This window comes from Mytilus trossulus, chromosome 5, assembly GCF_036588685.1.
Source record: "Mytilus trossulus isolate FHL-02 chromosome 5, PNRI_Mtr1.1.1.hap1, whole genome shotgun sequence".
In the NCBI taxonomy this organism is placed as follows: Eukaryota; Metazoa; Mollusca; class Bivalvia; order Mytilida; family Mytilidae; genus Mytilus; species Mytilus trossulus.
This window is the reverse complement of record NC_086377.1, coordinates 56690976-56707213: the sequence shown is the minus strand read 5'-3', so window position 1 is coordinate 56707213 and position 16238 is coordinate 56690976. Positions and strand designations below refer to the sequence as shown.

Sequence of the window (16238 nt, the reverse complement as noted above, 5' to 3'; positions counted from 1 at the left end):
ATTAAACACTACAGAACGCTCAAAAGCTTTTATATACAGTAACATTACAAGACTTAGTTTGACATTGTTTATTTCATTCTTGAGTTGTATTTAATGGCTAATACTTTTGACATTCTTCAAATTATGAAATTCCAATGTAATTGAAAATTACATATGCTGGTGTAAAAAAGACGTGATGCATGTATGTACTGATAATTAGGTTACGGTATTTGTATAAACGGCAATGTTTTTATATTATGATTTTATTTATCCTATAGGTTGGTATAGATGCACAGATGGTAAAGTCTAACTACAATTCCACCGCATCAGATGGGTTATAAGTATTCATCAGCAGTTCTTCAGCCATCTGATAAAGCAGACGACTCTGACTCTAATGAGCTAAACACGTTACTGTTTGTGTATTTTGTTGTTTTTGTTTTCTATTTTCACGATATAGTCTAGTGCTTTATGTGCTGTATACTGAAACTTGTACCTGAATACTCCGAATCTGCCTTCGCGATTGAATGAATTGAACACGTTATATAATATAGTTTGTATTTTCTCTTTTTTTTTCTCTCTGTTTAAACCACACTAGTGCTTAATTTGCCATTTTCTGAAACTTATTCCCGACTCTCAGAGACTGTCTCTATTTAAATGAACAGAACTCGTTATTGATTGTGTTTGTTTTTCTCTATTTGAACAACAAAGTCTAGTGTGTAATATGCTATTTCTGTAACTAATACCGACCACTAAGAATCTGCCTCCACGTCTAGTGCTGTGTGTGATATTTTCGGAAACTAATTGACCGATCCAGAGACATATATATGTCTCTGACCGATCTGAACATTGACAACCATAGAGAAAGATTTATAACATAAGCTTGTATTTTGCAATTGTTTTCAATTCTTCTAGTCTAGTGCTTTCTTTTATTATATCTGTAACCATTCCAATTGCTATTATGTATTGTTATTTGATGACGATAAACAATAAAGATATGCAATACTTTCGTTTTCTTTTTTCAAAATGGTCATGTGGCGTATATATATAGATTGTGGTGGTGATAATAAACCTATAACATTAATCTCGGGAAAAACAAGAGTGCACAAGCTGAAATGTCTCGCCTTCTTGATACTAACCATTGATATTAAGTTGTTAGTCCTAAATATAAAGTTTTAAAATGACTTCATAATCCAGAATGATCCAAGAAAATATGGCCATGGTCAGATAAACGAGAAATACATGTACCCCTTACAACTTACACTAGACACAGTTGACCAATTACATTTAGTTTCTAAGAAACAGACCCAACCAAACTATAAACATTGACCAATAAATCATGAAAATGAGGTCAAGGTCAGATGAACCATTACAGACAGACATGTACATCTTACAATCAATCTATGTATTTAATAAAGTTGCACTATTGCTTATCATATTCAAGTAACAAACTTAACCATGAAAACATAACATCGACAAATGAACCACCAAAACAAAGGTCAAGGTCAGATGATTCCTGCCAGACATTCATATACAATCCGTCCATGCAACATATATAGTTGCCCTATTGCTTAAAATATTTGTAAAAGACAAAACCAGGAAAGCTTAAGGCGTGGCAATGCTCCATGAACATGAGGTCAAGGTCAAATAAAATCTGACATGTACATTAAAAAATATTTCCATACTCCAAATATAGTTGATCTATAATAGTATAAAGTATAAAACAAGAACTATCTTTAAAAAAGATGTCCGACGCGTACTAAAGTTTAAATTCGATAACCTTCAAAAGCACAATGACTTAAGGTCCTCGTATCTTTCTGTTTACATCACAGGTACTTGTCTTTTAAAAAATTCTCAAAGTATACATTTATATTTAGTATAACATATATTATATTAAGGTATATAAGATTTTGTTTCTGAGACAAGGGCCTGTGGTTTACATTCACCAATAACCCGCGGAAATCTCACATGCGTAGGTGCGTTCTAAAAGACATGTACGTTCGTAGACCTTCGTACAACAAAGTTTACATTAAAAGTTATATAATTGTCCCGAATAAATAGATGTCATAGATGCAAAGAGCTATTGGAGATACAATTATTTTACTAAAAATATAAATCTTTGTAAGATCTAGTTCAAATATTTATTTTGCTTTCCCTCACAATATAATTAACAAGACATTTTTTTCAAACACAACCAAATCACTCACCATGTCAGCATTATGTCCAATCACAGAAAGGGCTTCGAGCATGCGTATTCTGTTTCCATAGTTAAGCGTCCTTAGGGTGGTACCAACACCTGAACTAAAATTAATTTGTCTCGTTTAACTTTCTTAAAATTTTGACAAAGTATTTTCTTTGAGCATGATCCAGGTCTTATAATAAGGGGAGCCAAATTTTCCCCACAAATGGGTTTGGGTGGGGGGTGGGGGGGGGGGGGGGCTGGATCCAGCTATGGCATCAATATACAACGTAAGAGGCATCCAGTTCTTCCTACTGAAATGTTTTAAAAGTAGTTTATTTAAGCCGCCACCAATTCACTTTCAGTATGTGTTGCATTCTGTGACAGAAGCCGAAATTGAAATGATTTTAGCATTCATGGAAAGTTCAAATATTTTAGGCGTTAGAAAGCTACAACAAGAGTCACATAAAATATCTTTTAATAAATTTTTGTTTTAAAACATAGTAACAATTCATAACCAATATCTGCAGTACTTTAAAATCTCATGTTAACATACATACTTTAATAGTATAAAATATGAATATAATCTCAATGTATAGAAAATTTGACTTTAACTGCTGTATTTCTTTTGAAAGAACAACTTGAAGGTTCAATTAAGGCTAATATGGCCTTGAATTTCAACTTTATCATAAAATTTCAAATAGCCATGAATTGTTCTTAAATAAACTCATCATAGATACCAGGACTAAATTTAGTATACGCCAGAAGCGTGTTTCGTCTACAAAAGACTCATCAGTGATGCTAGAATGCAAAAAAGTCAAAAAGGCCAAATAGATTTATCAATTCCAAAAAAATCCAAAATCTCAATGAAGTACATGCTTAAAGCTCTCTAGTTTAACCTGACCGATTCAATTGACAAAAAATATAAATTAAAAATTATTTTAGGTAATAAGAATATGTTAAATTACATTGTATATAAATAAAAGACAAATATTTGGTAATACATGAACATGATCAAGGTTACATTATAGTTTAAATCATGATGCACTGCTACATAGAAAAATTCCACAATAAAATATAAACTGAAAATATGATTGATCCTAGCCCCTAGGTGATTGTTCTAAAAACAGGACAAACATTATGTAAAACAAGAATGTGTACTGTACATAAGTATGTGGATGCCCTACTCAATCTATCATTTTCTATGGTATGTTCATTGGAGTGTAAAATCAGAAACAACCTCTAGATTGGCATTAAAATTAGAATGTCTTATCTTAAAAAAGGATATACTTTATAGTTTCAAGTTGATTGGACTTAATCTTCATCAAAAACAACCCTTGACCAAACACTTTAACCTGAAGCAGGGCAGACTGACAGAGTGTTTGTCCCTATGTGGCACATACAAAGTGAAATACAGGTAAAGATATACACAATTATGCATAAATGAGATTTTATTTCCAACTGTCCAAATCAACCAATTATAAATCAGCAAAATATTTGTGCAAAAAGGGGAGCTAACTCTAGATCTTAAACTATATAAATTAAGTCTTTGAATTGATAAATAAATGTTTGATGTAAAATTCCTACAGTTTACTCAATACACTATAGAAAATATGGTATGATTGTCAATGAGTCTTTTTTTTTAAACAACTCTCCATTAGAGAAATACAAATTTTCTATCAATATACATGCAGAAGTTTGAAACAAAAAATGTATACTCAGGAAAAATAAAAGTTGGAAAGAATATTCAATATATTGCAATAAACATGATAATCAATAATAGAATGAGTTAGGTTACACCTAATGATATAGAAATGCATTCTTAACAGTTTTAGGAGTATTGAAACAAACTTTAAAAGAAATCTTACAGAGATTCAAAATATTTTAAACACCAAGCATTTATGGTAGCCATTGGGGATTATGTAATAATAATCATTTATAAGAAAATTAATACATACACTCTAAAATCTAAGAATAATGAAATTGAGAATGGAAATGAGGAATGTGTTAAAGAGCAGTGGTGGATCCAAGGGTTGGAATGGGCCATGGAACCCTCCTTTTTTTACGATCAACATGATCAATGCTTATATGGTTGCACCCCCCTCCCTTTTTTTAACAATTGTTGGAATCACCCATGTAGCGATAACAATGATAAGTTAAAATGGAATGACAAAATGACAAAAGCAAATGAAAACATGAATACGATACACAATATAAAAATAAACCACATATCAATTTTGTAGTACTTATACCAGTAACAATGTTATTTACAATACAGCAAACAATTTTCCACTCACACATTTTACTAATAACGCAATGTGGAATAAGTTTGTTCTATGCTTAATGTAGAGCCTTGCAAACATTTAAAAACCCACAATGTAGTATTTAAAGTGGATCCATTATTTTTGGTAGATACTTATTTTGGTTTTGAGAGTACAGGTCAACCTTGTTTCAAATGTTAAACAAATTACAAATTTTGTTTTAGTTTAGTATGCACAGATTGGCAAAACCATGGAATCAAATTTCCACAAAAATGCATGTTTTCATAAATTGACAAAAATTCATACCCACGGAAATAAACGAATCTACAATGGCACAATATATACTGGCAAGAAGATTTTGAAGAAATAATCTGTTTGTTCATAAATACTGTATATATTGGTAATTATATTGGAGTATGTCTAATTTCACTAATGGAAACAAGCCAAAGTTGGTAATATTATCATAAAAAAAATAATTATGCATTAAAATAAATCTCAAATCATAAAATTACTATTAAAAAAAATGAAATTAATTTCAACATTCTTTTGCAAATCATTATTTTATTGCCCAATATACCAAAAAAAAACAATAGTACATGTATGTTACTGTTTGTTTCTATCAATAATTTGAGAATCAAAATACTTTAAAAAAAACTTCAACAAATATTTGAAACACACAAATTTTGTCTCTTGTTTTAAAACCATTACCATGATAACATATAAAAACTCTAGATCTACATGCAAGTACTGTTATAACATAAAAGTATACAGGAAATATCAGATACTGTTATAGAAAACTAACAGTAAATGAAAAAATTGCAAATAAAAGACTGATTTCATTTTTGATCAGAGCAAAACATTATTAATTAGCCACTTCAGACATGTCAGAAACTGACCACTTCTTGGAAACTTAACTACAAATCTAAAAAAACCACAAAACAAACGAGACAATAAACAAACAAATACCAATACTGTAACTTCAAGAAAAATATACTTACAATAAAATGCTGTAGTTAATGATGTAGCCCTAAGCAATATTTTTTGGATTTCATAAAGATAATTTTAAACAGCAATTATTAGCAATGATATAATTTCAATTTGATAAATTGATGTAAAAATTTGTTGTAGTTAAGCTTGTGATGTATATATTCTACCTCTGCATCAAGTGAGAGATATCTATTCTCTAGACACAATTGGCCGTTTCAGAATATTATGAATCATGGGTAGTTTCATTGTTCTTACCCCCAATGAATATAAAGTCACGTCATTGGTTGAATTTCCATTGAATATGACATTTTTAACCAATCACAACGTTTTGGTGTAATTTTTTGAAAATATTACCCAGGATGCATTAGATTCTGATGGGAAAATATCATGAGGGTCTGGATGGGGTTTACAGAAGAGTGAATAAAGAAAAATCTACAAAAAGTGTAGAATATAAAGTGCCAAAAAAATTAAGAACTGAATAGAGAAAAATGGGACTAAAACAATAATGAATAGAGAATAATAGGGTGATAAAATATAAAGACAATACTCAACAGTATTAATTGGGTTTAGAATAAGAGAAAAATTAAAACACAATTAATTGACCATAAAACATGAATTTAAATACTTAAAAAATGTCCTGATTTGTCTACAGGCATGACAGACAATGTCTGAAAAATATTAATTCATCAAGATGATTTATCACACGATTGGTGAACTTACCAGGTTAAACTCTTACATGCATGAAGGTTCATCATTAAAGTACATTTGTTAATATATTATTTATCATCCTTTACTTGATTGAATAAACTTTACATGCTGTACAAGAATACTACATGGTAAATTTGTACATCAATAGTTATATGAGTGTCTGGGATATGGGGTCTTCATTTTTTCTTTTTATTTTTTTACGGGGATTTTTATTCCTGCCACCAGACCCCTAATTGTACTTTATATTTTTTTCTATATTTAGATATTTTCAGTCGGCACATTTAGCCACTAGTCCAAATTGCCCAAGAGTGGTAAAATTTCCTTCGAAAAGTAAGGTTTTACAATAAGAAAACTGTCAGAATATTTATCTTTGGACTAGAAGTTTTTGGTGCAGACTGTATTTTGGCACCCTTTATTTATTTTTTCCCGTTCCATAATATTTTTGCCCCTTCTCTATTTCCCTTATTATTCCCTATTCTGTAAAATCCATGTAGACCCTCATACATGTACACTTTTTAATATGTTCATGATGTTACAATCTTCCCATTTGCATCTAAATGTATTGGTTCTTCAGGAAGATTGTCTAATCGGGGATCCCACTCCATCACTAATGGATCTGTATTTTTAAGTGTCTTTCCATAATGCAGTCCTTTCTCCTTCCAATTTATGGTCATGCCAGCATTCTTGGGGAAGTTGGGATAAAGCGTCCGTTCTTTTTTACTATATGCATAGAAAATGTGCCACATAGTCCACATACTATCTGTTTTCCCCTGTTTTAAAAAGGTTTTATACCACCCTGTTGGTAATATACCAGGAACATAAGGCTGAAAGCTTGTATTTTTACGTGCTTCTGCAAACCAACGTTGAAATCCTATCCAATTCTCTTTCTTCGGTGAAAATCCCCAGGAACCAACGATGGGATACAAGAAGACTACATGATTATCGGGTGCATGGAGATTTCCGCCAGCTCCCCCATGCTTTATGCTGATACCTTGCAAAGAAAAACCATTTACTTCTGGTTTATTGTCATAGCGTGCATGGACCTTTTTCAAATAACGGTAGAAAAATGGTGACACTGTTATATCATCTTCAAAGATAACAGCAATTTCTTTACTATCAGCTGTCGGTTGCCAAGTATCAATCCATTGTCCATATATACCAACATGCTTATCCTGTTGGTGGACAGTTTTAAAACCTTTTTCAAAAGAAAAATTTCGTGCTGTGTCAAAAGTCTTCTTATCTATAACGCCATCCTTTGACCTATCGACCCAAACTTCTAAGACAACTCTGTCATCTAAGTAATCTACATTGTTTAAAGATTTCAACAGTCGAAGCATAGACTCCGCCCTATTGTACGTGATAACCATTATTCTTAAATGAACTTCTGTAACTCTCGGTGGATGGATGTAGTCATTGCTTGTATCTCCTTTCATCTCCCATGGGCGTGGCTTAAGTGTGGAATATGGCAAATTCTTCGCAACTGGAGGCGGTCCTATGTTATATTTGTCTGTAAATGGTTTGATAGGTCCCCTCTGTAAAATACAAACAGTGAAAATATGCCATTGATTTTTTATTATAATAGATCAAGCACGCTAGACATGCTAGAGGAACATCTGTACCTTAAAACTGTAAAAAGGGGTTGGGGTTTGAATAAATTCTAAATAAGTGACATGGGTTATGTTCTTCTCACATATGTTATGATGGTATGATACTAAACCTCTAACGGGAAGGATTGTGCCTGATATTCATGTGATATAGACATAATCTTTCAATCAGTTTTATTGAAGTCTGGAGCTGGCATGTCAGTTAACTGCTAGTAGTCGGCTGTTATTTATGTATTATTGCCATTTTGTTTATTTTCTTTTGTTGCATCTCTGGGTGCAGGAATTACTTGCTGCATTGAAGACCAATTGGTGGCCTTCTGCTGTTGTTTGTTCTATGGTCGGGTTGTTGTCTCTTTGACACATTCCCCATTTCCATTTTCAATTCTATGTATTGCCATTTAATTTTAAAAAGAATTCTGTTATTCGAATTCACAACAACAAAACATAATCATTTGATACGCTTATGGTCCAAAATTAAAATGATTAAATAACACTAGGCTCTCAAGATTCTGAATCCCTTGACTGTATTTTTTTGCTTAAATCTTTCATCAATGATTATTTTTACTTTTCACTGTATTAACCCTTGAACATTTTTCTATATAAAACTTACAAACTCCATGTGTGGTTCACCATCACTGAACAAATGGAAATTCAATATGTTCCAATCATAGTTTACGAACTGTAGAACAAACAAAGCTATAAATAACCACAATGCAATACACACAGCAGACGGTCCATTTCTTCTTCTCTGTAATAAAAGAACATAATATAAAAAAGAAGATATGGTATGATTGCCAATGAGACAACTATCCACAAAAGACCAAAATGACACAAACATTAACAACTATAGATATATTCTAGGTTAATTATATATATACATAGATGCCAACCCCTTTTGAGACAATCAGTAACAAACTATCAAATGTTCCGTATTTTTGAAAAGTTTTCAGTAATCATTCAAAAACTTGCATTTACCAATAAATATTACTGACGAGTGGTTGCAAAATGATGTGCACTAAAATTTGTCGTTCAACATGTTGTCTGTAGTATGAATTCCATTCATTAATTGTTTAGATGTTCTCGACTCGTACATTTTTGTCAAGGAGAAGTAGAGAAAGGGGGAAAGCTACTTCATAAAATGCAAGTTTTCCTCTTCGGAAGTCAGTTAGTTCCCATCAATAGGTTTATAACTCCCGAGAAACCGGAAACATTACATTGTCGTTTTCTAAATACCGGACTAGGACGGAAAAGTAATGATAAAAATCCGCGATTTACAAAATTGAACGGCGATGATTGGGAATCCGTAACTATTCGACTTTGACCGTAATAGCGTAGTTTGTATCGCAAAATCGGAAAAACTACGGAAAAATCGTAATGGTTGGCATCTATGTATATAAGTCTAAAATTTTGCAAGGTTAAAAAAAATCAGATTTTTTTTGTAATTTGTTATAGTGTTTGTCCTTAGTATAACATGTATAATGTACACAGGCAAACTTCACTCTCCTCAATTTTATGCGAATTTAAATTCATAAAATGAATCTCACATAAAATTCAAATCACCTCAAACGAGCAAACACGTGAATCTCATGTGAAACTTGGATAAATTTCACATGAATTTTTAAAAGATTGAGTCATTCAAATAACATCTCAATTTTCCATTTAAATTAAAATCATGAAAAATATAAATTTTTTATTTGTAAATTTCACGTGAAATTCATGTGAAAAATTTCACATCAGATTCATTTATAAACTCACAATCTCAATGTTCACTGGCTAGCCATTACAGTAGTCACTACATAGACCACTTGGCCAACGAGGTTCCTGAAACTTAAAAGGACAATGAAGGGAAAAGGTCTGCATTAGAGGATTAATCACTGTAACTAAGCCCAAATGAAAAGGTAGATGGGTAGGTATGGATCTTTTCCTATTTTGCAATATATTTTTCCACTTAGTGTATGGGATGTAAATTCTGACTTTAACAGTACTTTTCAAAAACTTTAAAGCAGGCTATTTCTAGGCTTAAAATATAGGTAGGCAAAAAAGGAACCACACATATGTTTTTATTTGGCCTAAGTCATTAAACTGTTAAACAATATGACCTTGGCAACCTTATTAATCCAAAATTTCTGATGTCCAGGATATAATCCCCACTCAAAGATTACACACTAAACTGATCAATGTCTCTTAAGATTTTTATAATAAACAAATTGTAATGTTTCAGAGCATCCTGTTACAAATATTAAGTGACCATTTAGGTAGTTAACATAAGTTGTGTTAAGAAAATATAAAAAAAATAGTGTCTATAGCTTTAGTATACATTTGTATATGTATATACATTTGAACAAGCTGTTCTTAAGGGGGCTTGCGGGTCTAAATATTTTTTAAAATTTAATATAGGATTTCGATATATTTTTCTATAGATCTTTATCTTATACTTAATAGTAACAGTTCATTTACGATCACAATCTACCTTCAAAAGAAACATACATTTTTGTTAATGTCCTTTTTTCTGTTGAACTTATAGGAGAAATAGCAGCTACTATCGAAATAAAAAAAGAGCTGAATTACAGAAATTGCTTAAATTTTACAATTATTTAGTTGATGTACAGCTTATTCGAAAACAACAATAAAAAATATAGGTCACCAATGAGTTAAAAAAGATATTGGAATTTTAATGACAAAAAATGGCATTTAAACACCAAAGGGAGATAATTTGGAGCTTTTTCAATGGTATCTACATTTCAAAAGTCACCTGGGGCCAACGCGAATTGATTTTTTGGAATGATTTTTGTACCATATGATAAAGTAACAATTACTTAAAGGGGCACTAGCTATGAGATATGTAAAAAATCTTAAGTAAATTTTTTTTTGTTTAATCAATAAAGAAAGTGAAATAATAATTCACTTTCAGCAGCCAAAATGGTTCAATTTTGTCAAATTAAGCGAAGAAACATTGATAATTACTCATTCACTTGCAAGTGAATTTGTTGACCTCTTTAAATCCGTATTCATGTGAACTTCAATTTAACCCCTAGCTAGAGATCGACAACGCATGCATTATACGTGTACAGGTTATTTACAGAAAAAGAATGTTAACAATGAAAGTGAAACTACAGTAAATCATTCGATTACTGATTCGATCTATATAAAATTATTCTTTTATGGTTAAAAAAAATGATAAACATAAATTTTTAATCTATAAGATAAAATCAAACAGACCTATAAAAATCCAATTGCATGTGTTGGTTTAATCTATTTATATCGTTATTTATGTTTAATACATCCCTTATATGGTCATCTGAGGTCAAATCAATAGTTAATTAGATGGCGTCTGGGCTAACATACACACGAAACAAACCTACATACTATCTACCCCATGCTCTGTATACTGTTTATTTTAGACTTTTGGTAGTTTGGATAAATGTTTTACATTGTTATAAATCAAATATGAGAATTTGAGTCAAATTGGTGGCCATGAATTTGACAGCTAGTGCCCCTTTAAGGTAAAAGATAAAATTTGTAATGAAAAATAAATGTTTAATTTTTTTTCTGAAAAGCTACATATTTGTTTTTTGTTCATTTTTTTTTTTTATCTAAAATAAGGCCATTAGTTTTCTCGTTTGAATTGTTTTACATTGTCTTCTTGGGGCCTTTTATAGCTGACTATACGGTGACCTATAGTTGTTAATGTTTGTGTCATTTTGGTCTTTTGTGGATAGTTGTCTCATTGGCAATCATACCACATCTTCTTTTTCATATTATACCAACAAGCTTAAGTCTCCTTAAATGCATTTTTGGAAATTAATGAAATTACATTTTATAGTTTACACAGATTTATTTATCATTTGATAGTTGATCGGGAAACAAGTTATTACAACTTATATTAATCCCTTTCCACTTGGCTGGTGCAAGTGCTGCCTTGAAGCGGTATTAGCCTGCTCTTTTTAAAAAGCTACACAGGTGTCTTTTACGTGCAAGAGATATTAATCCCTCTTAACACAAGTTAGAAATTTATCATCCCATCCCCTCTTTTCTCATGCTTTACACTAGCAATTTGTTGGGTCCTTTATAGTTTGCTGTTCAGTGTGAGCTATTACACCGTGTTGAAGGCAGTACCTTGACCTATAACGGTTTACTTTTATAAATTGTTACTTGGATGGATTCATAAATTTCTTAGGTAGCACTCCACAGTTAGGTGTGTAGTTTCGCATTTTGGCCCCTGTGGATTTTTTAAATATGAGAGCTAGTGTGCAATAAAATTCATTTTTGGATAGCTGAGTATTAAAATAGCCTTTGTATTGGGTTTATATGAACATCAAGGTTATGTAATGTATGTAATATAGGCTGTTTTCTGTATGACAGTCCGTATTTGCATGTCCATACCATACATTGGTCCGGCAATTATTGTAATGTTTTTTTCCAACTTTTTATGGCACGAACTTTGTGATTGGATTTTACGAAAAAATGAGGCGAAAGACACCCATTTTTTATTTGATCATTAGGAAGATTTAAGAAAACAGTTTCTAAAAAGGTATCACTCAAAGGCATTGAAATTCTAGTTTGATCCCAATTTTGGGGGGATATATGACATGTTCACCCCCCTTTTTGCAATATTTTATGGTAAATAAAAGCTGAATGTTGCCATGGATACACATAAAAGGAATTTATTTTCACCCTTTTGACTTTGGAAAATTGAATCTATGGAAGATACTGATTACATACATATGCACATGTGCAACACAAACAGTTAGGTTAATGTATTAGAAATCCAGGAATAGAAGATGATAAAACATTTTGGGGCTCATTTTTAATTTTATTTTCTAACTGTGGAGTGCTACCTTAGTTATAAATTACAAAATAAATGTACTAAGTCTAGCTAAGGGTATGGATAGGGTCTCCCATTTCTGTTTTTTTATTTAATTTAAAAAAAAAATCTCTAATTTTTTGAAATTTTGGCTCATTATTATCTATTCCTTCTTTTGGTATGCACCATACTATTTTCTATCCTTTTTTTGTTATATACCTTTTTCATTCAATGAAGAAATTATTCCTTATTTTTTTTCTACATTTTGTTCTGAATTTGTAATCCATTGTCATGATTATTCTCTATTTTGTACCATCCAAAGTCTGCACCCTTAGCCATCATGCATGGCCAATGGTCTGATGCCCCAGTCATTTTTGTACTTACCATAATGTCATTTATCATCACCAGACTCTGCTAAACCAGGACCTAACACCACCTTAGCCGTACATTTGTACTCACCATAATGTCATTTATCATCACCAGACTCTGCTAAACCAGGACCTAACACCATCTTAGCCGTACATTTGTACTCACCATAATGTCATTTACCATCACCTGACTCTGCTAAACCAGGACCTAACACCACCTTAGCCGTACATTTGTACTTACCATAATGTCATTTATCTTCACCAGACTCTGCTAAACCAGGACCTAACACCACCTTAATAGCCGTACATTTGTACTCACCATAATGTCATTTATCATCACCAGACTCTGCTAAACCAGGACCTAACACCACCCTTAGCCGTACATTTGTACTTACCATAATGTCATTTATCATCACCAGACTCTGCTAAACCAGAACCTAACACCACCTTAGCCGTACATTTCTACTCTCCATAATGTCATTTATCATCACCACTCTGCTAAACCAGGACCTAACACCACCTTAGCAGAACATTTGTACTCACCATAATGTCATTATCATCACCAGACTCTGCTAAACCAGGACCTAACACCACCTTAGCCATACATTTGTACTCACCATAATGTCATTTACCATCACCTGACTCTGCTAAACCAGGACCTAACACCACCTTAGCCGTACATTTGTACTTACCATAATGTCATTTATCTTCACCAGACTCTGCTAAACCAGGACCTAACACCACCTTAATAGCCGTACATTTGTACTCACCATAATGTCATTTATCATCACCAGACTCTGCTAAACCAGGACCTAACACCACCCTTAGCCGTACATTTGTACTTACCATAATGTCATTTATCATCACCAGACTCTGCTAAACCAGAACCTAACACCACCTTAGCAGAACATTTCTACTCACCATAATGTCATTTATCATCACCACTCTGCTAAACCAGGACCTAACACCACCTTAGCAGAACATTTGTACTCACCATAATGTCATTATCATCACCAGACTCTGCTAAACCAGGACCTAACACCACCTTAGCCATACATTTGTACTCACCATAATGTCATTTATCATCACCAGACTCTGCTAAACCAGGACCTAACACCACCTTAGCTGTGAGTAGTACATTTGTACTCACCATAATGTCATTTATCATTACCAGACTCTGCTAAACCAGGACCTAAAACCAGACTCTATTAAACCAGGACCTGACACCAGACTCTGCTAAACCAGGACCTAACACCACCTTAGCCACACATTTGTACTTACCATAATGTCATTTATCATCACCAGACTCTGCTAAACCAGGACCTAACACCAACTTAATAGCCGTACATTTGTACTCACCATAATGTCATTTATCATCACAAGACTCTGCTAAACCAGGACCTAACACTACCTTAGCCGTACATTTGTACTTACCATAATGTCATTTATCATCACCAGACTTTGCTAAACCAGGACCTAACACCACCTTAGCGGTACATTTGTACTTACCATAATGTCATTTATCATCACCAGACTCTGCTAAACCAGGACCTAACACCACCTTAGCCGTACATTTGTACTCACCATAATGTCATTTATCATCACCACTCTGCTAAACCAGGACCTAACACCAGACTCTGTTAAACCAGGACCTAACACCAGACTCTGCTAAACCAGGACCTAACACCACCGTAGCCACACATGTACTGCAATACAAAATGGTAACTACAAAAAAAAAGAAACAAAACTCATCCATAATCTATGGAAATGCAATCAAATACATAGAGATCAAGTGCAACTAACCCACCAATTTTAATCAAATAATAACAAATCAAATCAAAATAAAATCAAATATATATATTTTATTGTCCATTATTTTAAAGACACCCATTACTGGCAGAATAATCGCAAGTTAAATTTAGTACAAATGATTGCAATGTTTTGAATACAATATAAATCAATGATTACAATGAGGAGAAAAGAAAGATACACTAATGTATATTTATAAAACAATGTATCATGTTTCAACTTTGACAAAACAAATGTACATTGATCGTTAACCCACTGAGCCAAAGAATCGATTCCCTAACTCAGTTGATTAAGACTGGCTTTATATGTTCTACCTGTATTGAGAGTAAGCAATCCCGCTACACTATTCCCCCACCACAAGAGTCATCCTATCTTAATACAATATATATGAATCTAAACAACACAAATCCTGGCTAAACTCCAGATTACCATTGTGGATTTTTTAGTCGGGCGCCAAATGTAACCTGAGAGCACTTATCTACTCTACAAATTCATATCGTCACCACCCGGATTCCAACCCTGGTGTTCTGTGTGACAGTTGGTGCGTTAACCCACTGAGCCAAAGAATCGATTGCCTAGCTCAGTTGATTAAGACTGGCTTTATATGTTCTACCTGTATTGAGAGTAAGCAATCCCGCTACACTATTCCCCCACCACAAGAGTCATCCTATCTTAATACAATATATATGAATCTAAACAACACAAATCCTGGCTAAACTCCAGATTACCATTGTGGATTTTTTAGTCGGGCGCCAAATGTAACCTGAGAGCACTTATCTACTCTACAAATTCATATCGTCACCACCCGGATTCCAACCCTGGTGTTCTGTGTGACAGTTGGTGCGTTAACCCACTGAGCCAAAGAATCGATTGCCTAGCTCAGTTGATTAAGACTGGCTTTATATGTTCTATCCGGACATCCTGGCAATTACATTTGTCAGGAGGTGATGCCATCCGGAATCCTCTAGATTTTTCATCTATTTGAAGGGGATTACTGATAATTTATATTGCTGATTATTTTTTAACCAGAGGTTATAGTATGTTAAAAATCAAAATGGAGATACATGTATTATATAGTGTCTTTAACAGTATTAAAAGAGTAAAATTACTATATTCAACTGGTTACGATATATATCAATTAAATTAATTTGCAATAAGTCTATGGAAAATCTAGAGGAATCTTATCCGCATCACCTCTCAACATTGTTTACATAACAAAAATGCTAATCATTGATTGGTCAGTTACATGTTGTGATGTCACTGCAGATCTGAGAATTGAGGGGAAGGAACCCTGCTACACATGTATGTATACTGTCTAGCTTTGTCAATAGGACAATTATTTAATTCAAACGATGAGTGATTTATTTTTCCTTAAATAACAGACATCCCTACTCAACATTTTGTATTATTTCTATAAAAAGCCCTTAACTTTTAAAGTTCACTCTTAAAGACTTTCACATGATAAAGATAAGAACAGGAAGAAGTATAAAAGGCATGTATAATGCATTATGGGAGGTGATTTATGCAAATGATTGATGGTCA

At 32.7% G+C, this 16238-nt stretch overlaps 1 protein-coding gene across 8 annotated transcripts in view; it reads right to left on the bottom strand.

The window, feature by feature from the left end:
* Positions 1-2616: 2616 nt before the first annotated feature.
* LOC134718944 (uncharacterized) overlaps positions 2617-16238 on the bottom strand; it is a 21291-nt gene continuing 7669 nt past the window's right edge. For 4 of the 8 annotated variants that reach the window (XM_063581808.1, XM_063581806.1, XM_063581807.1 and 1 more), the window contains exons 2-4: positions 14472-14612; positions 8326-8463; positions 2617-7643 (exon numbers count right to left, since the gene is read on the bottom strand). In XM_063581808.1, the coding sequence (XP_063437878.1) occupies positions 6636-7643; positions 8326-8463; positions 14472-14489 (1164 nt within the window). In that variant the 5' untranslated portion in view covers positions 14490-14612 and the 3' untranslated portion in view covers positions 2617-6635. Of the gene's footprint in view, positions 7644-8325; positions 8464-12903; positions 12969-13657; positions 13700-13808; positions 13858-14107; positions 14135-14471; positions 14613-16238 lie in introns of those variants that run through there. The other 4 variants (XM_063581813.1, XM_063581810.1, XM_063581812.1 and 1 more) reach the window with 4 other exon arrangements.